This window comes from Portunus trituberculatus, chromosome 37 (genome assembly GCF_017591435.1).
Source record: "Portunus trituberculatus isolate SZX2019 chromosome 37, ASM1759143v1, whole genome shotgun sequence".
Lineage (NCBI taxonomy): Eukaryota > Metazoa > Arthropoda > Malacostraca > Decapoda > Portunidae > Portunus > Portunus trituberculatus.
In genome coordinates, this window is record NC_059291.1 from 29,456,228 (window position 1) to 29,482,754 (window position 26,527).

At 37.2% G+C, this 26,527-nt stretch overlaps 1 protein-coding gene across 3 annotated transcripts in view; it reads right to left on the reverse strand.

Moving 5' to 3' along the window:
* Window positions 1–7,284: 7,284 nt before the first annotated feature.
* LOC123513901 (serine/arginine repetitive matrix protein 1-like) overlaps window positions 7,285–26,527 on the reverse strand; it is a 32,106-nt gene continuing 12,863 nt past the window's right edge. For 2 of the 3 annotated variants that reach the window (XM_045271366.1, XM_045271365.1), the window contains exons 4-13: window positions 23,172–23,279; window positions 22,760–23,020; window positions 21,495–21,821; window positions 21,101–21,233; window positions 20,389–20,525; window positions 19,546–19,887; window positions 14,496–14,696; window positions 11,738–12,014; window positions 9,782–9,880; window positions 7,285–7,590 (exon numbers count right to left, since the gene is read on the reverse strand). In XM_045271366.1, coding sequence (XP_045127301.1) covers window positions 7,468–7,590; window positions 9,782–9,880; window positions 11,738–12,014; window positions 14,496–14,696; window positions 19,546–19,887; window positions 20,389–20,525; window positions 21,101–21,233; window positions 21,495–21,821; window positions 22,760–23,020; window positions 23,172–23,279 — 2,008 coding nt within the window. In that variant the 3' untranslated portion in view covers window positions 7,285–7,467. The remainder of the gene's footprint in view (window positions 7,591–9,781; window positions 9,881–11,737; window positions 12,015–14,495; window positions 14,697–19,545; window positions 19,888–20,388; window positions 20,526–21,100; window positions 21,234–21,494; window positions 21,822–22,759; window positions 23,021–23,171; window positions 23,280–26,527) is intronic. The other variant, XM_045271364.1, reaches the window with a different exon arrangement.

Here is a 26,527-nt window from a genome sequence, read left to right on the forward strand (position 1 = left end):
TCACCTCTGTTATGCGCTCGGCACAAAGAGAAGGATCTCTGACATGAAAACAATAATCATCCCAAGGGAAATCAGAATAGTACTGCCTTAGTTCCTCCCACTTAGCAGAGTTAAAATGCCAGAAGCACCTCCGCTTAGGCGGGTCCTGAGGCTGCACTGGAGTGATAGAACTGGTAACGGAAATTAGATTGTGGTCGGAGGAGCCCAACGGAGAGGAAAGTTTAACAGAGTAAGCAGAAGGGTTGGAGGTTAGGAAAAGATCAAGAATGTTGGGCGTGTCTCCAAGGCGGTCAGGAATACGGGTAGGGAACTTCACTAGCTGCTCTAGGTCATGAAGGATAGCAAAGTTGAAGGTTTGTTCACCAGGTTGGTCAGTGAAAGAAGATGAAAGCCAAAGCTGGTGGTGAACATTGAAATCCCTAAAATGGAGATCTCAGCAAAAGGAAAGTGAGATAAGATGTGCTCCACCTTGGAAGTCAAATAGTCAAAGAATTTTACATAGTCAGAGGAATTAGGTGAGAGGTATACAGCACAGATGAATTTAGTTAGAGAGTGACATTGAAGTCTTAGCCAGATGGTAGAAAATTCTGAAGATTCAAGATTGTGGGCACGAGAGCAAGTGGTGTCGTTACGCACGTATGCGCAACATCCAGCTTTGGATTGAAAATGAGGATAGAGCAAGTAGGAGGGAACAGAAAAGGGCTGCTGTCAGTAGTCACAGACAACTGTGTTTCGGTTAGGAAGAGAAGATGAGGTTTAGTAGAGGAGAGGTGGTGTTCCACAGATTGAAAATTAGAACGAAGGCCACGAATGTTGCAGAAATTGATAGTGAAAGTATTAGATGAAGTGTCAAGACACCCAAGGTCGACAGCAGAGGGGCAGTCCGACCTGGGGACATTTATGGTCCCTCCCAGAGGGGACTCTGAGGCAGGGCGTGGTGAAGCCATTATTAAATTTTGATTTGAAGAGAGTGTAAAAGTGTAAGGTGTTGTAGTGTAGTGTAGGAAGTAGTAGAAGTTGTCTTTAGAGGGCAGGCTGCAGCTGCTCAATTGTATAAATGAGACCACAAAGGAACCGGGAAGAGAGGACACGGGAATCACTCAGTCTGCAGCACTGCCTACATCCCCGTAAGTACCTCTCCTGGAGTATTCCACCGGGCGGCAGGTGACTACCCCCCTATGCCTACCTTTGCCTAGGGCTCCAAAATTCCTAAATCCGCCCCTGTTCGAGGGGTTCTAGCTTCGCTGTCCTTGCGTGTGGAGTGTGGTATGGTCGTATCCGAAGATGAGCTCTGAGTTCGCTCCGTAATGGGGAAGGCTGGCTGAGTGCAGCAGGCGACGGTGAATACACAAGTCTGGAGCTTGGAGCACTACGTAGGAAAGATGGTTGTGATAGGGCAACATTCTCTTCGACTTGAGAATAATATTTTAAACGTTTAGAGATATACAAACATCTGCAAGAAGGTAATGGGTAAAAAGGAGAATTTTTGCAATTTCTACCCAGTTGGACTGTTTTGGCTATGAATGTTTGACACCGCGACATATTTGGCAAAATATGCAATGGTGTCATATGTGGATAATGAAGGCAATTATATGAGTAAGTTCACGGTAAACTTAGCAAAAATTTGCAGATACTGGTAACAAGAAAAAAAGGTGTCGATAGATGTACTCTGATACAATAACTCTCGTTATTGTACCATGGATGTACTCACCCTTCCATGACGCCAATGCGATGTTTAAAAACGGTACTCTATTTACGTTACATACGGTGTTAAATTTAGTGTAAATATTAATCATAAATGCAAATGTCACGTAACAGCAGAATGTATTAAAGGGTACAATAAGCAAAAATGTTTGGAAAACACTAACATACGGAAAGATCTCGAGTTTGTACCGAACGGTGTGTGTGTGTGTGTGTGTGTGTATTTACCTAGTTGTAGTTTTACAGGGCCTGGGCTTTATGCTCGTGTGACCCCGTCTCCATATCTACACTTATCCAATCTTACTTTAAAAGTATGCACACTCGTTGCAGACACTACTTCTTCATTTAAACTGTTCCACGTCTCAATACATCTCTGCGGGAAACTATATTTTTTTAACATCTCTCAGACATCTTCCTTTTCTCAGCCTTTTACTATGCGATCTTGTGCTTCGGATGTCATATTCTTCTCTCAGGATCAGTTTCTCATTATCCACTTGGTCCATTCCGTTGATCAATCTATAAACTTGTATCAGGTCTCCTCTCTCCTTCTTTGTTCCAGGGTTGGTAGATCCATAGCCTTTAGTCTCTCCTCATATGTCATCCTTCAAATTCTGGAACCATTCTTGTAGCCATTTTTGTAGTCTCTCCAGTTTCCTTATGTGTTTCTTTTTATGAGGGGTCCACACTACTCCTGCATATTCCAATCTGGGTCTTATTATAGTACTTATCAATTTCTTCATCATTTCTTTGTCCATGTAGTGAAATGCTACTCCAATATTCCTTAGCAAATTATATGTTTCTCTAAAAATTCTATCAATATGGCTTACTGGTTGATTGTTTTCTTCCATCGTCACTCCTAAGTCCTTTTCCTTTTTAACTTTCTCCAGTTCTACTCCATCTCCCATCTTATAAATTCCTACAGGTCGTCTTTCACTCTTTCCCATTTCCATGACATGGCTTTTGTTCACATTGAATTCCATTTCCCACTTGTGTGTGTGTGTGTGTGTGTGTGTGTGTAATTCACTGTTTGATCTGCTGCAGTCTCTGCCGAGACAGCCAGACGTTACCCTACGGAACGAGCTCAGAGCTCATTATTTTCGATCTTCGGATAGGCCTGAGACCAGGCACACACCACACACCTGGACAACAAGGTCACAACTCCTCGATTTACATCCCGTACCTATCACTGCTAGGTGAACAGGGGCTACACGTGAAAGGAGACACACCCAAATATCTCCACCCGGCCGGGGAATCGAACCCCGGTCATCTGGCTTGTGAAGCCAGCGCTCTAACCATTGAGCTACCGGGCCGTGTGTGTGTGTGTGAGAGGTAAAAGAGTTGGTTGGATGGCTGATAACTGGTCATGTTCAGCGGGATAGTCGTTTTTTTTTTTTTTTTCTTTTTTTTTCAGTGGATCTCCTACCGATATAAAGTAAAATGTGTGGCTTTTTTTTTCACCGCTTTTTCGTGAGTTTCACCCACTTCATTCCGATGTGGACGACCTACATGCGTATTATAAATGTTAGATGATTTTGTCTTCAGTGGTCAGTGTTAGGATATAAAATGTTTAAAATTTACCTTTGCTCACAACACGATTAGTAAATCTCTCTCTCTCTCTCTCTTCTTATACCCATTTTTTGTAGTTTCTTCAACTTCCTTATGTTTCTTTTTATGGGGGGGTCCACACCACTCCTGCATACTCCAATCTGGGTCTTATTATAGTACTTATCAATTTCTTTATAAAATCTTTGTCTATGTAGTGAAACGCTATTCCAACATTCCTTAGCAAATTAGGTCTCTCTAAAAATTCTATTTATATGGCTTACCGGTTGATTGTTTTCTTCCATCGTCACTCCCAAGTCCTTTTCCTTTTTTACTTTCTTCAGTTTTACTACATCTGCCATCGTATAGATTCCCACTGGTCGTTCACTCTTTCCCATTTCCATGACATGGCTCTTGTCCACATTGAATTCCATCTCCCACTTCTTACTCTATTTCCAGATCTTATTTAGGTCTTCCTGCAGTATTTCACAATCTTCTTTTTGCTTTATAACTCTGCAGTTTCGCATCGTCCACAAACAGATTTATGTAACTGTTCACTCCCTCTGGCATGTCATATATATATATATATATATATATATATATATATATATATATATATATATATATATATATATATATATATATATATATATATATATATATATATATATATATATATATATATATATATATATATATATATATATATATATATATATATATATATATATATATATATATATATATATATATATATATATATATATATATATATATATATATATATATATATATATATATATATATATATATATATATATATATATATATATATATATATATATATATATATATATATATATATATATATATATATATATATATATATATATATATATATATATATATATATATATATATATATATATATATATATATATATATATATATATATATATATATATATATATATATATATATATATATATATATATATATATATATATATATATATATATATATATATATATATATATATATATATATATATATATATATATATATATATATATATATATATATATATATATATATATATATATATATATATATATATATATATATATATATATATATATATATATATATATATATATATATATATATATATATATATATATATATATATATATATATATATATATATATATATATATATATATATATATATATATATATATATATATATATATATATATATATATATATATATATATATATATATATATATATATATATATATATATATATATATATATATATATATATATATATATATATATATATATATATATATATATATATATATATATATATATATATATGAGAAGTAGTATTGGCAATAATACTGATCCCTGTGGCACTCTGCTCTACTGCTCTCCAGTTGGACTTCATATCTAAACCACTGCCTGTGTGTGTGTGTGTGTGTGTGTGGAGAGAGAGAGAGAGAGAGAGAGAGAGAGAGAGAGAGAGAGAGAGAGAGAGAGAGAGAGAGAGAGAGAGAGAGAGAGAGAGAGAGAGAGAGAGAGAGAGAGAGAGAGAGAGAGAGAGAGAGATATTCTCACTAAGAAGTTGCTTTGAATCAGGTAATACTTGCAAATGAGAAGGTCCCTGCATGGCATGAGTTTCCCATTACCTGAATAAAATTTGGAGTATGCTTAAGAGCTGCTATGGAGGACTCTTGCTAAGACGACTGATAAGTATGTATAGTACATTATGTACTTATTTATAGTAAGTGCAACTAAAATGAATGAAGACTTAAGATATGGAATAAATGCAATGGAAAGTGATCAGTATAATTAATTTAAATGTATGCTGAAGATCAAGTCCATCTTATAAAATGACACTCATAAATTGCATTTCATCTCATATTATTGGAAATTCAGTCACCAAATTTCCTGGATATCTGTAAAGATGACTAAAAAGGACAGAATGCAGTGATTGGGATTCTCTCATCTTTTATTTCATTTCACTTCACTCCCAAATACTACATGACTACCTGTTAAAGATGACAACCTAGTATTTAAATCAAACTAGGGAAAGCTTTGTCGTGAATGTAGAAACTATATCAGTTCCAGAAAATACTGCATACAGGACCGGTTTTGGTGGCTGATAATTCAACAAATACAGGAATTCAGATCGTAACAAATGTGCAAATAAATGGAATTGAAAGTAAAATAAAGATTATAAAGTGTGTACATTGTATCAGGTTGAAAATTGTTATTTTTCCTACATACAGTATGTATGGAACACAGGAGATGCAGTACAGGGCTGTCTGGAGAGTCTTAATTTAATGTTAAAAAATGTATAATCCTGAAAAATATAATTGCTGCAGTCTGGAGAAAAGTTAACCCACTTTGTAACAAGAGTCAAGGATAAACGAGTGAGAATTGCAATGCATGGTAGAATATATCAGTACATGGTAAAGTGCATATATAGTGCTACTGTAAGATATGTCTCAATAAATAAGGAATTAAGCAAGTAGCTTCTGATAAAGAAAATTAGTGAAACAATGACAATAAACAGATTGTGTTGATTCAACCATAAATACTGGAGGAGTACAAATTAAGCAGATTAAATGTTTGAAGAAGAGCCAACATTCCTAAGTAGTAGAGGTAGAAGTATTCAACTGTGTGGTTTGACAAGATTAATTTACTGAGTAACAAAGGCTAATACATCTACATTTAAAACAAAAATGATTACCCGAACATGCCTGTCTACTGAAAACAACAGACAAGAGATTAATGAATGTGGACATATATGAAAATGGAGTTGTGAATACCCTTGGTCCCTTTACTCCTGAACATAACATGTAGCTCAATAGTATGGGTATCTCCGGATCACTGGATGACATCACTTGTATGGATGAAAACTATTCTTGCCTTAGACTGCCTGTAATGCATGAGATATATTCCAAACATTAAGTGTACTCCCTACTGCTTTTCCCTTCAATGGCTAACATCATGAAAGTTTTTTGGCCTTGTCTTGATGTTTGGTTAAACAATGACCAGTTGTGTTCAACCAAGTAAGTGTTGCAGATAGTGCAAATGATGAAGTGTTATAAAAGGACAGGCATCAAACATAATACTGATACCAATGCACACCACCCATCAGAGGTGTGGAATGGACGGAGTGTGTCACCATGTTACACAGCCAAACAAACACATTAGCATGCGGCTCTGCATCCACCAAATTAAATAGATTATTTTTTGGTTTTATTTAGAGTAAAATTGTGAAAATTACATATTTATGAAAGGCATTCTCTTTCCATGAACATGGAATAATTTTTTAAAGAAAATACAAGTGAAATGAAGATTCTCTAAAAAATGAGAAACTAAATCCAACAATGTTTTTCAAGTTGAGAATAAAGATTAGAATATAAAAATATTTCAGAAGTTGAGAATAATGAATAGAATATGCAAGAAGTGTAAGAATGGAAGTAGAAACTCTTTTGATGTAGTAAGCCTCTTTGGATTCCATGAATATCTAATAAAAACTTTCCAAAATAATCATTCTTAATTTGCAATGAAAATGAAATGAGCTGTCTTTAAATCAGTACATAACTTTCCCAGAGTAGTGTCCTCTGATCAACCACAATTGTATGGCATCATCTGGACTTAAGAGTATTAATAGAAAGAGGGAAACAAATGGAATCAAGTCATCAGTTCACAACAGAGAGAGAGAGAGAGAGAGAGAGAGAGAGAGAGAGAGAGAGAGAGAGAGAGAGAGAGAATCATGGGAAGTATATCAGAAATCCTTATTCTGGTCACCAACCTTTAATTACATTCTAAAAAAAAAAAGTAGTCAGCTTCAGATTTGTCTCATTTTATTCAAATGTCTTCAACCTAAAAAAAAAAAAAAAAAAAAAAAAAAAAAAAAAAAACATTAATTTCAGTGTAGTTGAGCAGAGGTGTTGCATAAAATAAACAAAGTATTTATGTTGGTAGGAGTCAATATGTGGGGAAAAAAATCATACATGAGTTCATTTGTCAGATTTTACTTTTAAATATTGATCACTGTCATCTTTCCATCTTTGCCATCACACAGACATTATCCTAAAACTTAAAATTACCTTATCAAACCTAAGAGGGTGAGGCAAGAGCGACACTGACTTTCTACCAAAGAATAGGCTGCCCTTAGCGAGCTACCACAAGGACCCAGACTCTAGTCTGACTCTGAAGCCACAGAGGACCGCTCCTGACGCTTCATGGAGAGCAGCGCCTTCTCTCTTAACTTGCGCTCCAGCTCCTCCCCACCGACGCTTTCCTCTGACTCACTTTCAGACTCCTGGTGAGGGAGGTGGGGAGAGGTTTTTATAAACTGTTCGAAGAGTAAATGGTTGGAACATAGAAATAAACTGATATCCAATATATAGATAAGCTGTTGTGAGCTGAAGAAGCTGTGATTAAGCCTCAGCTAGCTAGCAAAGGAAATGAACAGTGAGAATAAAAATGAAAGACCAACTGAAAGAAATAATTTCATCAAATGTATTAAAATGATGTTCTTAAATGATGAGGAATATTCCTCGAAGTAGGTGAGGAGGGTGCTCATTTATATAACGGGAATTCAATGAATAAAATAAAAAATATATATGTATATAAAATTAATTTTATTTTTAGAAGATATTCATGGTATATCAGAAATGTAACAGGACTTCTCTGTATGTTTAACATTGGGTTGTCACCACCCAAGACCATGTAGTATATATGTTCAGCATCACAAGGATCTGTCTCAGACACCATTGCAAGCTAGAAAAACTATTTTGCATGTGACAAAATACTGAATACAAGAATCAATGGTGCTTAAACTAACACTCTAGTCACCAAACCTGGTGAAGATCTACTTCACAAATATAAATATTGTTTCCAAGGAAATGGAAAATGTTACATTGCAATTAGTTTTTGTGATCCTATTAACTTTTTTAGTGATTGCAAAACACCTATATATATCTGCAGTAAAATACAACCAATCACTTACAAGGAAAATGTATATGTACATAAATTACTGTAAAGAAAGGCAAAGCAGTAGCATAAAACATGCATGCAGTAGGACTGATCAACTATTACAGAAAACATCATGCAAGTCACACTAATTTGTAAAAAGTAAGCATCTGTATGGTATCATAATCAAAATAAGGAACCTAACTTTTGATCAAGAACAATGAAGTTCTCTGAACCCAGAAATGACAGGAAAATACATGTTGAGTGAAAATAAGAAGACAATAATACTTTGTCATATAACCATTATTTTATCTTACCTCTTCTTTATTGGACTGAGCAAAAATAGCCACAATTTTAAATAGTGTGTGTGTGTGTGTGTGTGTGTGTGTGTGTGTGTGTGTGTGTGTGTGTGTGTGTGTGTGTGTGTGTGTGTGTGTGTGTGTGTGTGTGTGTGTGTGTGTGTGTGTGTGTGTGTGTGTGTGTGTGTGTGTGTGTGTGTGTGTGTGTGTGTGTGTGTGTGTGTGTGTGTGTGTGTGTGTGTGTGTGTGTGTGTGTGTGTGTGTGTGTGTATATATATATATATATATATATATATATATATATATATATATATATATATATATATATATATATATATATATATATATATATATATATATATATATATATATATATATATATATATATATATATATATATATATATATATATATATATATATATATATATATATATATATATATATATATATATATATATATATATATATATATATATATATATATATATATATATATATATATATATATATATATATATATATATATATATATATATATATATATATATATATATATGTGTGTGTGTGTGTGTGTGTGTGTGTGTGTGTGTGTGTGTGTGTGTGTGTGTGTGTGTGTGTGTGTGTGTGTGTGTGTGTGTGTGTGTGTGTGTGTGTGTGTGTGTGTGTGTGTGTGTGTGTGTGTGTGTGTGTGTGTGTGTGTGTGTGTGTGTGTGTGTGTGTGTGTGTGTGTGTGTGTGTGTGTGTGTGTGTTTCAAAACATATACTCGTAGACTAGGTTGTGTAATAGTGTAAAAAAAAAAAAAAACCCATCTGACTCACACCTGAGAGATATGGTGTTTGAATTCTTTGCTGGATGGACAACTTGATTGTATGCTTTTTATCACTTATTCATCAAAGAGGAAAGACATAGTATCTTACAGTACAAAAAGTCTGGAAGAACATCTCTGTGTGTGTGTGTGTGTGTGTGTGTGTGTGTGTGTGTGTGTGTGTGTGTGTGTGTGTGTGTGTGTGTGTGTGTGTGTGTGTGTGTGTGTGTGTGCGCGTGCATGCGTGCACGCGTGCACAAGGGTTGTGTGTGTTATTGAATGCAACTAGAGCAAAAATGGTGTATGGCACACCAGAAGTGGTAAACAAGTAGTTGGCACTAACAAATTAAAAGAGAAATAGGATTCAGAATGAATATAAATGAGAAACTGGCTTCATGAATGCCATCTGCTTATCATTCACTATCGCTCACCTCATGCCGGTGCTTCTTGTGTTTCTTTTGTTTTTTGTGTTTCTTGTGCTTCTTCTTCTTGTCTTTCTTCTTCTTTTTCTTTTCTTCTGCCTCTGAGACCTACAGATTTACAAGATATCAGTCATGAGCCACAAGGCATGCATAAACCTCCACAAACACAAACGTACACTGCTGTTTAAATGTTGTGCAAGTTTCAAGTAATAAATGCCACAAATATTTTTGAATAATGGAAATAAGAACTATTGTGGAATACACTACGCGCCAATGAATTGTTCGCGGCTCCACAACAGATCACTTCCACGAGGGCCTCAAGATCATTTCCCCTAGTATGGCACCCGTAGTGATTTATGCGAGTTATCATGCATCTGGGAACATGTTTAAAGTACAAGCAGTCCATGAAAACCGTTGATGGACTGTCAGTTGACATTTGTCAGTTATTAGTAAAACTCATTTTCCGCCTGTAATTTGAGCAGACACGCCCTGACACAACTCACCTTTTCTTCATAATGGGAAGCAAGAAAGACTTATCAAAGGACCAGATAAAAGTCATTGTGTCTTTACATAAGGCAGAGAGGCCAGTGAAAGAAATAACCAGGATTGTGGGTGTTACAAGGAGATGTGTGCAAAAGTGGATATGAAAGTTTCGCATGGAAGGCGGGGTGGCAAAGCCAGAACAGAAAAAGAGGCCTGGGCGAGGACGTAAAACTTCATCACGCACAATAAATGTTGTGAAGCGTCAGGTGGATGCTTGTCCTCAAATCACAGCGAGGGAATTAAAAGAACAAAACCCTCAGCTGCTTGGTCAAGTGTCTGTGAGGACGGTACAACGCTGCCTGCATGATGACCTTGAGTTCCGCAGACGCCGCGCTCTCAAGAAGCCGCTCACCACCCCTAGGCAACAAGAGCTTAGGGTTGCATTTGCCACTAAATATCTTCAGTGGGATATGGCAAAATGGCACCAAGTGTTATGGAGCGATGAAGCTGTCTTCAGTGTCCTGCAACCGTGGCAAGCATGTGTACCGGCGACCAGGGAGTGACCCACTTGACACAAAATTTATATTTAAGACTGAAAAGCACCCTGATTCAGTAATGGTGTGGACCTGCTTCAGTTATCATGGTGTAGGAAATTTAGTGTTTTTGCCAAGAAATGAAAACATGAATCAGAACAATTATTTGTAACTTTTATGTGATTTTTTGCCCGGGTCTTTTGAAATGTGCAACGCTACTGTGTTCATGCAGGATGGAGCTCCATGTCACAGGTCAAAATCCGTTCTGACTTGGCTTCAGGACTGCCAGATTGACTTTTTGGAGGACTGGCCACCCAATTCCCCTGATCTGAACCCTACTGAAAACATCTGGTCCATCATGAAGAGGTGCATGTAGAGGAGGGATATCTCTGACATAACAAAGCTGCGGACGGCCATCAGGGAGGAATGGCATAATCTATATCAAATAACCTTCAATAACCTGGCTTCTAAAGTGTATAAGAAGGAGGGGAAAGCCCATCAATTACTAGTTTCTTTGTAAGTATTATAGTACTTTTGTTTTCTCCATTCTAAGTGCATTCCATCACCTGTGGTGTCACGGCGAACAATTCATTGGCGCATAGTGTATCATTGGATCAAAATAACATATGCTACAAAGAAAGCAATACTGTACATGAACTACGGGAGAAGAGTTATCAGGATATTTCAATTCATTGTATGACTTGTCAAAACCTAAAATTTCCTTCAAGAAGTTATCATGACAGAATAATCCAATTGTTCCTGTATATTCCTACACATTCTGATTTTCTTATTGACAATGTCCATACTAATCCACATTCCTTTTACCCATCTTATCCACATAATCAAATTTGAGATAAAATGAAATTAAATTTAAAAAGATATCCACAAAAGTGAGAATGTATGACTACAGCATGGTTCAATAATAACTTCTTATTCAGAAGGTACTCACATCTGAGTCGGAACTGCTATCCTTCTTCTTGTGCTTCTTCTTCTTCTTTTTCTTCTTCTTCTCCACAGGTGAAGACTCTCTGCTGGAGGAGCCATCATCTTCCTCTTCCTCCTCCTCCACTGAGCCATCTGGTGAGCCTGAATCCAGTCGTCTCCTCTGCCTTGGTGATGGCGAGTCTACCAGAGAGCGCGACCTTCGTTTGGATGCCCGTCGGTCCGACCTGGTGTCCCCGGAGTCCGAATCATCACTGGCAGAGGCATTGTGGTTGGGCTCATTCCTGTTAAGGCAGGCACTAAGGCGTAATTCTCACACTCTTCTCTTTCATTAAAGCAGGTAGGCAGGTAGACAAGCAAAGTAACAAACGTGCAATAAAGATTCTAAACAATAACAACAACAACCATACACACACACACACATACACACACACACAGCATAGCAAAACAAAAATAAATACAGCTCTTTTACATTCACATTAACCTCTATCCACTTGACAATTTATGGCAATCACCCACTGTCAATGATATAGATTCTACATATACAAATATAGTAAGGAGATGAGTATAGCATAACATTATATAGGAATTTTAAAAGCAGTAAGTAATGGTGGACAAATGGTTTGCTAATGCAATGGTAAATTTTGTAGAAAAATTATCAAATACTGTTGTGGCAGTGTGGAATAACCACCTAGTGAGAAAGTTATGCTGTCCTAAGGAGATTGCTACCTTGTTACTCTTCAAAAAGATTTACTTCCTTTGGTGATGGGGTATAACATGCAATACTAGTATCAGAACTAGCAACAGGAAATCTCAATTACTGTCTAACAATGGGCTATTTATGAAATCAGTGGCTACCAGAGACCAACCAAGACATTTACTATCACAATTTTTCTTTACTTAACTATGAAGCTATATGGCATCATATCATTATGTACAATTAGAATAATTTAATAGTAACTTAGTAGCACACTGGATATTGTTTATTGAAACCAGAGCTAGAATATTTAACATCTGGCAATTATATTCACATTGTTCTTACTATTATAAATAAAATTAAAGTAATTTTGTGCTGCCTATCCATTCAGTATAATCAGTTTACACAACTCAGCTAGGAGAGTACTTGTTTAGAATGTATTAGTCTCTGTTATGACAAATATCAAAGTGAAGCAAATCTTGCGTTTAAGATTTAGCACAAGTCCATCCACGACTTGCTGCTGCCAGCAGAGTGGGCAGGGTAAAGGATAAAAGGTAAAGGGCAGCAAGGTAGGAGTACAGGATCATACTGGGTGTGTGGAAGTTGGGACACTGAAGCACGAAATGACCAATGGTCTGCGTGAGTGACAGCAAACAGCAACATTACTAAGGTGTTAAGTCCTCCCCAGATGAAATCCAAACAAATTACTCGTATCTGATCTCAAATGATGGACAATCTCTTAGCTTGAATTTGAATATCCATTGTTCAACTATTCAATATTATTAACATTAAAATTTCCCCAAAAAAAGTTGACACTTAAAATGTATATTTATTTTCCATACTCTAATGTAAATCAAATATCTAGAGAGGCCTGACAGAACTGATCTTGTTTATAAATGCCAAAAAGGGTGAGATGAGTGCCAGTTTTGCCACTTTTCCCTTTATTTCTCAAGGAAATACATTAAAGGGAGAAATGTTTTCTCTTATGCTTTTCCATTATGCAATTCGTGCATAAAATTACATTGACGTGTAACTGCTTCTATAACCATAGATACATCACAGTAAGGATAAACTCATTTTTTGGCTCGGTTATCTCTTAACTTGTAAAGTCATCTGGCAGGTGAGCTTCACAAATACCCAATTTCAAGAAGATAAATTGTGCGAAAGATGCAGGTATCCAATCACCTAAGGATGGTAGATAAAGGAAGGTAGTTTAAGCCACCATCTCCTAATGTTGCTGTGTGATAAATCAATTTAAACACAACTATTCTACGAGTTACTAATGTGAATAAAGTTTGAGTTACATCTACATTAGAAACACTTCCTACTGCCACTTCAATTCATTTACTCTGGACTCTACATACAACTCCCCTCCCCACTCTCTCTTTCCTAGTACCTTCATTAGCAAATCCATCCTTACTACAAAATAATAGAATGCTACCTAGAACCAATAGCTTTTGACTTTTGGCTTTTAACTACCAATAATGGACACAATAACTTTCTGTTTATGATTGTTCTACATTAAGCACCCACTCTGAGTTTAGCACTACAGTCACATGATCACAACCCAAAAATTTAAATTCTATATTTACTTTCAACTTGTATGTGAGTGGTTAATCAATATGAATATAATCCAGTGTGATTAGAAAAACAAAATACCACAAATGCCTTTCTTACTAATTTTGCATTTTGCTAACTTTTGAGGAAATACTTTGAAAAAAGTATTTATGCATAAACTTGCAACTCACTATAACATATGCTCTACAAACACACACATGCATGCATGATGAAAAAAAAAAAAAAATTTGTAGTCCCACCTAAAAATATCCTACACATAACTGAAGTACTAACTACAGCTAAACATTAAGTATCAGAAAGTATAAAAAAAAAAAATAAATAAATAAATGAAATAAATAAATAAATATATATATATATAACCCCCCCCCCACACACACACACTTAATCTTCAGGTGAGACAAAGAAATACTCTAGAACTTAAAATGGAATGGAGAGGAAAAAGCAAAGATGGACTGTTTATGAGTATGTTTGGTTTGAAAGCATAACTCACTTTCTGGTCAGCTTGTACTGGACCTCCTTGATAGTGTCCGCTGAGTAGTTGGCAAGCTGCATGAGACGGCTGGCATTATTAATATTGTGTTTCTTTGTAGCAGGTGGGATGAGTGCTGCAGCACCGCCTCCTCTTCGTGGGGACCTTGAATTGCTGCGATGCTTCTTGCGAACAGGTGACCGTGAGCGGGAGCCACGATACCTGTCAGAAGTAAGGATTCCTATGATACATCTTGAAAATTATGAGGCCAAATAAAACTTGTTCAAGCCTTAAAATGTGCAGTACTTCCTAGAAACATTTTATAGACCTTCTTTTCTTGTCTATAAATCCAACATAAGCCAAAGCAGCACTCAATACTCTCAAGGTTTTGACACCTGTGGGTGGTTGGCCTCTCCCAGGGTGTGAGGTCATAAAACTTTGCCCGAGCTATTCTCTACATTCCTCCTTCTTTTCTCTATTTTCTATTTCATAGGAGTGGGTTTGCAGAGATTCCACAGTCGTGCATCCGACCTTCAGTCTCTGTGCCACTTCTCCTCCCTCTGGTTGATGCGACCCAGAACTTTTTTTTTTTTTTTTTCTTCTTTCCCTTTCTTTCTCGCAATCCCACGTTGTGTAGGCAGGACAAAGGGATGAATGGTGGCAGCGATTTTTTCCTTCTTTTCTTTTGCCACTGCTACTGTCAGGTCCCCATGTAATTGGCGACCTGGGGTATACCATAATAATTGCCTTGCCTGGTGTTGCGGCTCCTCCAGGTGGACCTTTTATTCCGCTGTGTTTTCTCTTTTTTATGGAGTTTCATTTTATTTAATTTTCCTCATTACCCTTAGTGGTGATGTTCACCCTAATCCCGGTCCTCGTAATAACTGTTGTAAGGCCTTATACATTAATATTCGGGGCCTAAAGGCCAACTTGCAAGACGTTGCAGTTGCGTCCTCCAAATATGATATAATTTTTGTTCAGAGACTCTTGTTTCGAGCTTCAGGCATGTTTCTGAGATTCTGATTCCTAATTTCAAGAGGCCTCTTCTTCTGAGGCGTGATTCTATCCCTAGAGCTCGGGGGATGTGTATATACTTACGTCCAGCATGCAGCGCTTCACGCATTACCAAATTTGAGTGTGGCTGTCATGAAATGATGCTGGTTAAAATTTGCAGTCGTTTTAATAACTACTATATCTTCTCTGTATATAGAAATCCCGATCTTGATGATTCTATTTATGACTGTTTGCTAAATTCTATGGCATCTATTCAAGAATCAGACCCTAAAGCTTCCTTTGTTTTTGTTGGTGATGTTAATGCACATCATCAGGATTGGTTGAACTCCGTTTCTCAAACAAATCAACATGGTCGGGCTGCTCTAGATTTTAGTAACCTCACCGGTTGTGAGCAGATCGTTCATAGCCCAACTCACGTCTCGGGTAATTGCCTTGATCTTCTTTTACAGACGCCCCCTCTGCAGTAACTTTGCAGGTCGTCCCTCCCCTTGGTAGCACAGACCACTCTGGCTTGTCTTTCAATATTCAAACTTCATTTCCTATTCCGGACGAGCCAATATCGCGGAAAGTATTTCTAAAGTCACGAGCCAATTGGACTGGTGTCATTGCCGATTTTAACAACATTGTATGGCGGGAAATTTTACATTCTGATAGTCCAATTGATTCCCTTAACAGTGTTTTACTTAACATTAGTGAAAGAAGAATTCCTTCTAAAATAATTCGAAGTCGTCGCAAGGACAGTGCCTGGTTTAATGATGACTGCAGGCGTGCTCAGCGTGGAAAACAGGTTGCTTATTGTGAATGGTCCCGACTGCGTTCACCTGAATCATGGGAAAATTACGTTCGTCTGCGTTTATTTGCCCAACGTACATATTCTAGCGCACAGGATGAGTACAATGAACACCTTAAAAATGTTCTGATTGGCACCTCCCAACCACACTCATGGTGGTCAGCTTTAAAGCAATCACTCTTTGGTGTGGACTCAAGTTTACCTCCTCTGTCATGTACTGACGGTTCAATCTGCCATAATTCTAAGGACAAAGCCAATCTTTTAGCTTCCGTTTTAACTCGAAACAAAGTGATGAAGAGTTTGATCTGCCGCCGTCTTGTCCCCAGGACATTAAATTACACTCCATTGCCTTTAAGTCCTCCGAAATCTTAAGATATCTTAATGAGTTAGACTCATTCGGGGGTTGTGATCCTTTGGGTTTTCTGCCTCTTTTTTACAAAAAGATTGCTTCTCCTCTCGCTCCAAAATTGGCAGTTATTTTTAGAGCTCTTTTTCGTAAGGGTTCTTTTCCGGTATGCTGGCGTACTGCAAATGTTACCCCTATTCCAAAGGGATCTTCATCCTCCATTCACCCCGGTGACTATAGACCCATTTCCATAACCCCGGTGTTATCTAAGATTTTTGAGCGCCTGCTGGCCAAGCGTCTCAATCGTTTTTTAGATATTAATAATTTGTTGCCATCTAGTCAGTTTGGTTTTAGAAAAGGTCTCAGTACTTCTGATGCTCTCGTTTGCATAACGCACGACATGCAAGCTGCCCTTGATGCTGGTCATGAATCTAGAGTAATTTCACTTGATTTTAGTTCTGCATTTGATCGTGTTAATCATAGAGCCCTTTTATCGAAAGTTAGATCTATTGGTATTGGTGGCCGCGTCCATCAAGTTCTGTCAGAGTTCCTAACGAGTCGAAGGCAGCGTGTGACTGTTGATGGCTGCCTTAGTTCTTTTAGTCCAGTTGTATCCGGTGTTCCGCAGGGAAGTGTTCTGGGACCTCTTCTTTTTATTATTTATACATCTGACATGTGGTGTGGGATTGAATCTAATATGGTTGCTTATGCTGATGACACCACTATATATGCGACAATTCCTTCCCCACAGGATAGGCAGAGAGTCGCTAATGTACTCACTCAAGATGTTTCAAGGATTCTGTCATGGTGTGATCGGTGGGGTATGAAACTGAACCCGAGTAAATCCCATAGTATGGTTATTAGCAGATCAAGGACACCTTTCCCAGTTCACCCTGATATTGTTGTCAACGAAGTACCTATTCCTAATTGTTCGTCTCTGAAGTTACTCGGAGTCACCCTTGATCCCAAACTTACTTTTGAGTTGCACTTGCGTTCACTTGCATCATCAGTCTCATGTAAAGTTGGTTTGTTACGCAAATGTAGGCGGATATATTCCTCTGATGATATTGTAAGAAATTGCTTTTACTCTTTCATACTGCCTCATTTTGAATATTGTCACTCTGTGTGGATCTCTGCAGCAGAGTCTCACTTAAAGCTTTTAGATAGAGCATTCAACCAGATTAAATTTCTTCTTCCTAATCTTGAGATTAATCTTCGGCATCGTCGTTTGGTTGGATCATTGTCCTATTTCTTCAAAATCATGTCTAATTCCAACCACCCGTTGCATTGTCATTTGCCTGCCCTTCACTACCAGCACGTGCTACAAGACAATCCTTGATCATGAATGACCGTTCCTTGTCTGTGAATCGATGTAATACTTCACAATTTTCCCGGTGTTTTATCCCAGTATCTGCTAGACTCTGGAATACAATTCCCAACGAGATTGTTAATTCTAGTAACATTGAAGCATTTAAAAAACGTGTGAATACCTTTCTTCTCTCTGAACTCACTACCTCTTAGATCTCTACCAATCTTCCTATTCTGTTGTTCATTCCTGTTACTTCCTTTCACTTATCGGTGAGGTGCCGCCCACTGGGCCTTTGGGTTTATGCAGTTATGCTTTCCAGTGGGTCGCCTTCATTGACCTTATAATAATAATAATAATAATAAGTATAGGTCTTCCCTGATTTACTATTTGGGTTATGTTCCTGAAAATGCAATCATAGAACGAATGATTGTAGTGAACTGAATTGAAAAAAATAGGAATGCAGTCAGACATTTATATACAATCACCCTTAAACCCATAAAAAGACATGAAATATTGTATCTATGTGATAGTTATTACCTAAAATAATGAAGCATATGTTGCATAATTCAAACAAACACAAACAGCAATGAAATAAAATAAAATACATATTTTTCATAATTACTCCTACTGTAGAGTAAAGGCAATGTGCCTCCCTTGAGGCTACAGGATCCTTGCCTTAATGTCCTTTTGAGGCTAATGGACATTGTGACAGTGTGCATAACCTAATTCTTTATTATTACTATAATTATAATCATTATTACCAATACCTATTATTTACATGTATGACATCTCGTCTTTCTATCTGTCAGCAGCCTGAGTGGCCCAGCTCTGCCCAGTCAGTCACAGAACAGCTTTACTAGACAGTCACAGCTTGACTTCAGGTGTCTGTCACACACTGCTTACATTGCAGTCTCTTGAATATGCTGGTGAAGTTCTGCACACAGTATTCGATGTTATTCCAACCACTGGACTTCTTTAGAATTGTATGTGCCCTCACTAGCACAACATCCAGGGCCTCTTTTGTGCTCACTCATCATCATCTGAGATGACATGTAACTGACTATGACACCACTAGTGATCCCCACATACAAAATAATGGAAATACATATTAAATAAAATATATAAATGATAATAAAATGAAAATGAAAATTAAAATACTACTACTACTACTAATAATAATATTTCCCCTGATGAAGCCCTATGGGTAAAAGTAGTCAAGAGTAAAGACCTTGCCTTTCCTTCGTGATATCACCTTCCACACCTAGTCATAACACTCCCCACAACAACAACAATAATAATAATAATAATATCAATAATAATAATAATAACAATCATAATAATAATAATAATAATAAAAGAAAATTCATTCACAATACATACACACTAACAAACCCAAACAAATGCCACTATATATGCCCAAGAAGCTAATGATTGAGCACTCCAACAATCATAAAAATAGAACATAAACAATCATAGAGTTGACAAGGGGTAGAAGAGAAAGATGGTAAAAATGAAATATTGTAAACAGTGAACCATATAGCAGGGAAGACCTGTAATGCTAGTATCAAATAAATGTCTATTAATTGTTCTGATCTTACTGATATACTCATACCTCTGTGGGGGTGACAGGGGTCTCCTTCGAGGACTTCCAGATCTTCTTCCTCTTGGGCTTGGTGACCTGCGGCTTCTTGAGTTGTGTGATAAGCGACCTCTTGGACTGACTGATCTCCTTCCCCTGGGACTCGGTGACCTTCGACCCCGCGGGCTGAGTGACCTTCTCCTGGGACTAGGAGAGCGCCCCCTCCTCATGGCTGGAGACATCCTACCCCGGGGGCTGGGTGACCTGCGCATTCTGGGACTGCCTTTGGGACTGATTGACCGTCGAGTACGTGGACTAGGAGATCTCCGATGGAATCTTGCAGGACTGGGACTGTGCCGTCGAGGGCTGGGAGACCTGGCACATCATAATAACCACTCTCAACATCTCAACTACCACTCACAAAAAATTTGGCATCATAGGAACCAGCAAAAGTGCTAAAGCATTATGTGATCATGATAGTAGCAAAAGTAGTAGCAGTAAGAGAGAGAGAGAGAGAGAGAGAGAGAGAGAGAGAGAGAGAGAGAGAGAGAGAGAGAGAGAGAGAGAGAGAGAGAGAGAGAGAGAGAGAGAGAGAGAGAGGGTGAGGATAAGAGGGGAAAGAACAAGGAACATTAATGTTTAACATGATATGTACATTGAGCTTCTTAGTTTAGGAATAAATCAATTCCACCTCATACAGTGGCAAAAGCTTATATTCATTATGAAATTTTACCTCATTGATAGGTTACTTGTTTAAACAAACTCAAGATGTCATATGAATTTATGACCACAACCTTGCAATCAACCTTATTGACATCTGGAAAGGATATAAAAAGAAGAAAAAAGGACAATCCTGTGTAATTTAGTCACACTAACCTTCGGCGGTAGCGAGGGGATGGACTCCTTCGTCCCCGGCGAGGGGAGACAGACCGCCGGGCAAAACGAGGAGAGGCTCGGCGAGGAGAGCCTCCCCCACCACCACCGCGGTGATCACCAGTATTGTGTGGTGGACCCTGATAACATAAACAACTTTTCAATTACATATTTTGTGGCAATTTAGACATATCTAGTTTTACTTACTTTATCAATGTCTTGCATTGTTTATTTCTTTGCATATGGTGTATACCAATTCTGATCTGCTGTAGCATGCACACACATAGCAAAGTATAATTCAGCATTTATCAACTGCCAGGTTATTTACTAATAATACTTCTTCAATCTAAATCCTGTACTTATGCTTAGTGAACAAGGGCAACACAGAAAAGAATTCAGTTCGTGGTTCAATCATTTCCTTGAACTGCTTTCAACTTCTTTAAAAGGGAAACAATTAGCTTAATGGGTCACTTTTCATATAAACAGTGAGAAGGTTTTTGTTAATCCTTTTCCATATCTGTTGGATGTTGGTTTAATAAAATAATGATATATATCAAATCTATCCCACAACATAAATAAAATAAAATAATACCATGTTAATAGACATTGAACAATGAGATTTAGTGTACAATTTCATCACCAAATCTGCTTTTAAGACGAGTGAATACTAAGTTTGTGATTCATTAAGCTAGTCAGCTGGTGGCAGGGGCCTCACCTCATCTTCAGAGCTGGATGGATCTCTGTTTGACCGGTACTGACGCTTCTTGAGAACAGAATCTTCTTTGCGATGAATTTCAAAGTCATCCTCTTTATTCCTCAAAGGTGATCGACTACAAGACCTGGAACTACTTTGGTTTCAAACAGAAAAATATACATAAAAGTGATGCACAAAATATAGCACATGACACGTATATGTAAAAAATATAAGACTTACTAAAACTTCCACCCAATGACAATCAATTAAATGCTTTTCAAATGTTCAATAGGAATAGGTTAAAAAAGAAAGACGTAATGGTGGCTTTGCTTAGATAAACTTTTGACCAACAATGAAAGAAGACCATATGTGCACAAAATTATTTAAGTTTCTAGGGAGATGGTGATGCACTGACCTGGAAGACTCAGAGTTGGAGCTTGGGGATCGGGTGGGCCGCCTGCGAGGTTTGGATCTAGGAGAGGGTGACCGCTTTCTAGGACTCCCTGACCTCTTGGGAGGAGAGGCAGAGCGTTTGCGTGGGACTGGGGAACGCTTGCGAGGGCTTGGAGAGGGTTTGCGCTCCAAAGGAGAACGCTTACGAGGACTGGGAGATCGTTTACGTGGGCTAGGAGACCGCTTGCGATGGGATGGGGAGTGCTTGCGTGGGCTTGAAGACCGCTTCCGAGAGGAGCCTCTACGTCTGCGATCATCTTCCTTTCTTGGTGACCTGCCTCTTGGGGACCTGCAAAAAAAAAAATTATATATATATAATATAATATAATATAATATAATATATATATATATATATATATATATATATATATATATATATATATATATATATATATATATATATATATATATATATATATATATATATATATATATATATATATATATATATATATATATATATATATATATATATATATATATATATATATATATATATATATATATATATATATATATATATATATATATATATATATATATATATATATATATATATATATCTTACAACAAATTCTTGCAAATTTTCATGTTTGTAGCTCTAAAATCATAAATAAAAAGGAATGTCATACTTGGTTAACATTGATCAACACAACACCAAAACAAATTTACTGATTTTCTAAAGAAAACTATGAATTTCCCCTTCCTTTAAAAATTTGTCCAGCTATAAGAATCATATTTCTTATTGAAGAATTCTTACACAATCAAGAATCTAACACTTGTCACAATCTTATGGTGCTGTGTTTGATTGCCTCAATCAATCCATTCATGTTTCATATTTTCACTTTTACTGTTTTCTACTTTGCAATCCTGCACAGGAAGATTGTTGTTAAGTATATGAAAATTGAAGAATAAGTTTGGTGCATGCAAGAAAAAAAAAATAAATAAATAAAATAAATAAATTAAATAAAAAAAAAAATAATAATAAAATAAAGAACTCTTCTATAACTATCCTCTTGAGAAAATTCATGAAAACAGACATGAAATAAATAGAAAACTCCAGGCACTACCATTTTTACATTTGTAATTTTACCGACTTTTAGGTGTCTCCAATCAAACCTTACAGAGAATCAATGATTAATCTGAGACTGTCACTATTCACAATAATCACAAGCCAGTATAGGGAAGATGGTTGCACTGTGGTGTTCGAAAGGACTGACATCTCACCTGTCTGAACGTCTTCCGCTCTTACGGTCCCTTGAATGTCCTCTCTCCCCGCGATCACTACGATCCTTCTTTGGAGGTGGTTCAACCTTCTCCTGCTTTGTCACTGGTGCTGTTGTTGCTGATGCTGTCACTGCATCCTGCTTGGGTGAACCGTCACGTTTTGGGGACTTCCCAGCAGAAGACTTCTCCTTGGAGGATGCATCACCATTGGCCTCTTTCTTTTCCTCCTTGGGTTTGTCTCCTTCCTTTTTGTCCCACCTGCTACAACAATAAAAAATAAAAAAATAAAAATTAATAATAATAAAATAAATAAAAATAAGTTATCAAATAAACAAAAATAACAAAAATTAAATAAAATTAATATCAAAACAAAATAAACATGTAAATGGCACTACATGAATGACAGACTGACCTAGATGACTCTTTCTTTGAGTCTTTTTTGTCATCCTTGGAACGCGGTGAACGTGATCGGTCGCGTCGGGAGCTACGTGATGACTTGTCTCTGCTGCGGCTCCTCCTGCTGGATGGAAAAGAAAGTTGAAAATATATAAAATAAATTAATAAGGAATAAGAATAATGAATCACCTAGATTATAAAGTAAAGAAATCAATGAACAAGTTATATCATAAATAATTTAATAAAAAGGAACCAGAATCACAAGAATCAGTAAAAAAATACAATAGCAAATAGCAAGGAGACATGTACAAATAAATCACTCAGTCATGACAAAATACCACATTTGATCTCTTATAGGATGCATGGGAGGTGGTGGCATCGTGGATAAGGTGGTGAGCATGGGATCGGGCAGATGTCCACATGTAGGTTTGAATACCACCAAGTACGGCCTTGAAACTAAGCCATTTGTCAAGTGGTTTAAAATGACCTACATGTCACCATGATACCCAGGTTCTAGGTGGTTACAGATGGTTACACCAAAGGTGCACTTGGGTGGTGATATGGGTACCACTACAAATAAAACTGCCTAGGCCACTAATGGGTGGAAGCTTGACAGCACTTCCAATACTCTTCAAGTTACCTACCGATGCTATAGGCTAAGACAGGGGGGAGGGGGATGTAAGAAACACCCCAATTTCAGCAAGTCAAATTCAAGGAAAAAAAAATATTTTAGTGCATTTAAGCATATAGTGATAAAAGCAATCTAGCAGCACATTATACGAGCAGAAAACATTGTTAATTTGGGGGTTTTAACCAACCATGGAATCTGGTATGTGGCTTATGTTTTTTTGGGCCGAGAAATGTAATGAAATGATTGCTATTTTATGTCATTTCCATAACATGAATATTTTTTGAGTTGTGATTGTTTTTTTTAACTCTTAACTTATGCCTACCTCTCATTCCCAACAATCTTGGAGGATCTATGGGAAATCGGGATTTTTGAGTGGGGAAGCATTAAATTGAGTAATGTGGGTTGGATAAAAGATCAGAAATCTACAAAATCACACAAAAAAAAAAATAAATAAATAAAAATACTTTGATGGCAGGGGCAGTGGGTGTATGCAGTGGCCCAGCTGTTAATTTGTTTACATAGAAAAGCATTGCCAACGCTATGCTCCCGGCCATATCCATTACACCATGGCCCACAGCCTGAAAGCCTTTGCTGCTGCTCCATTCATTGTCATGCTCCTTGGCAGAACCTACCACTTGTAGTTTGTAAGAGATTGTGTAGCTCGATCCTTTTCCTCCAGTTGCCATATGGTTAGGGGGTTGATGCGATTTGTTATGATCAGATCAGATTGGATGTAGAGTAAGGATCGACCGATTATCGGCGCTGATATTAAGCATTTCGATGCATATCAGCATCGGCCTTTTTTTTTTTTTAATTCGATGGCCAATAAGAGAGAAATTTAGAACTGGGTTGTTTTGGCTCTGATGCAGCCGTGCCTCTCTGTCTCCAGCATTGTCTCACCCACAGCACCATCTAATTGGTTACAAGCAGAGCCACGGTAACAGCTAATCAGCAGTGAAAGCTGTGCATGCACAGTGCTTAAGCTTAACCCGTACAGCGTCAGAGACGTACGAGATACGTCGGTGAGTTACGTCGACGAGCTTTCTCGTGTTTTCGGAGGTATTGCGTCCTCAAAACCTACCATTATACTGCCATCATGCACTGTAGACATTGCTCATGCTGCCTCCTCGTCCCTGCTAACATGAATTATTATTTATTTATTACATATCTGAACTTTAGCAGTTTCTGCTGCCTTCAGCTCGGTGTAGCGGGAAACTGACCCCTCAACTCCGCTAATATGAACGCAGCGTAATTTCCATTACTTACTTTTACCATTTCAGATGTTTTTGGTAACTGTTATATTGTGGTAGTGAAAACTTTGTATGACATAAATAAGAATTTTCCAATCGCTTTGTTATAAGGAAAAAACAAGTACATATTACTCGGAAAATATTTGCACCGCGAAAGGCAACACTCCCTCGCCATATCTCGTGTCTATTTTTAGCCATAACACTCCCAAACAGCAAAACATGACATGTTGTTTTTCTTTCAACTCAGGAACGATATTATGCATGTGTCCAACTCGGGCATCGACTGGTGAGAAACGAGAAAGCGAATAAACTAGTCACATAAGGCTTTGCTAAGTCACTAACCTTAGCGCAAAAACATCTCGCACAAATTAATACCACTTCCAGTCAGTTCTGGGAGGAATGACTGTCATTTTCATTTGTTTCACATAATTTAAGACTGGTTTAGCAAAAAAAAAAAATAAATAAATAAAATAAATAAATTAATTAAAAAAAAAAAAAAAATCCATGATGTGGCCAGCACTGGCGAAATCACAAAGTCTCAGATATGCTGACGCTGTACGGGTTAAAGGGGCTATCACACTGGCCTATGATACACGGAATGCAAGCCATGGTTCTTGGTATGAAACCAGGAACATTATCACACACAAGCTGGCGGCATTCTTGCTATGCTGGGCAAATGGCCCTGCAACCAAGACCAAGCCTAATTAAAATAAACCAGAACAAAACCATGCCGCTTATATCTCAACCTGTGCTTCGTTCTGGAATTGCATTTGCCCTTCCCCTTATTGAAGAAAAGTAAGTAAAAGAAACTAGAGAAAAACCAAGACGTGCGCGACGGCAACTTTGGAGTCAGGGGTAGTTGCCATGAGCCCAAACTATCGACATGACATATATATTTTATCTTTCTAAATTGATGAAATATTGTTTAATATTCCAATATGAAAAATTTTGGCACGTTCTTTTTAGTTTAAATAAAACGTTTTTATTACATACATTATGTTTATTTTTTCATTGGGATAGCATACGGAGAACCGGGATCGATATGAAGCCATCACAACTTTGCTCCACTAATCCCGGGCAAGTTCCAGCAATCTGGAGCGGATGTTTCTCGTTCCGCGTATCATAGGCCAGTGTGATAGACCCTTAAGAGGCTATCACACATGATACGCGAAATGAGGAACATCCGCTCCAGATAGCTGGAACTTGACCGGGATTAGCGGAGCAAAGTTGGGATGGCTTCATATCCATTCCTGTTCTCCGTATGCTATCCCAATGAAAAAAAAAATAAATAAACATATATGTAATAAAAACCTATTATTTAAACTAAAAAGAACGTACCTAAATTTTTCATATTGGAATATTAAATAATATTTCATCAATTTAGAAAAATAAAATAAAAATATATTATGTTGATAGTTTGGGCTCATGGCAACTACCCCTGACTCCAAAGTTGCCGTCGCGCACATCTTGGTTCTTCTCTAGTTTCTTTTA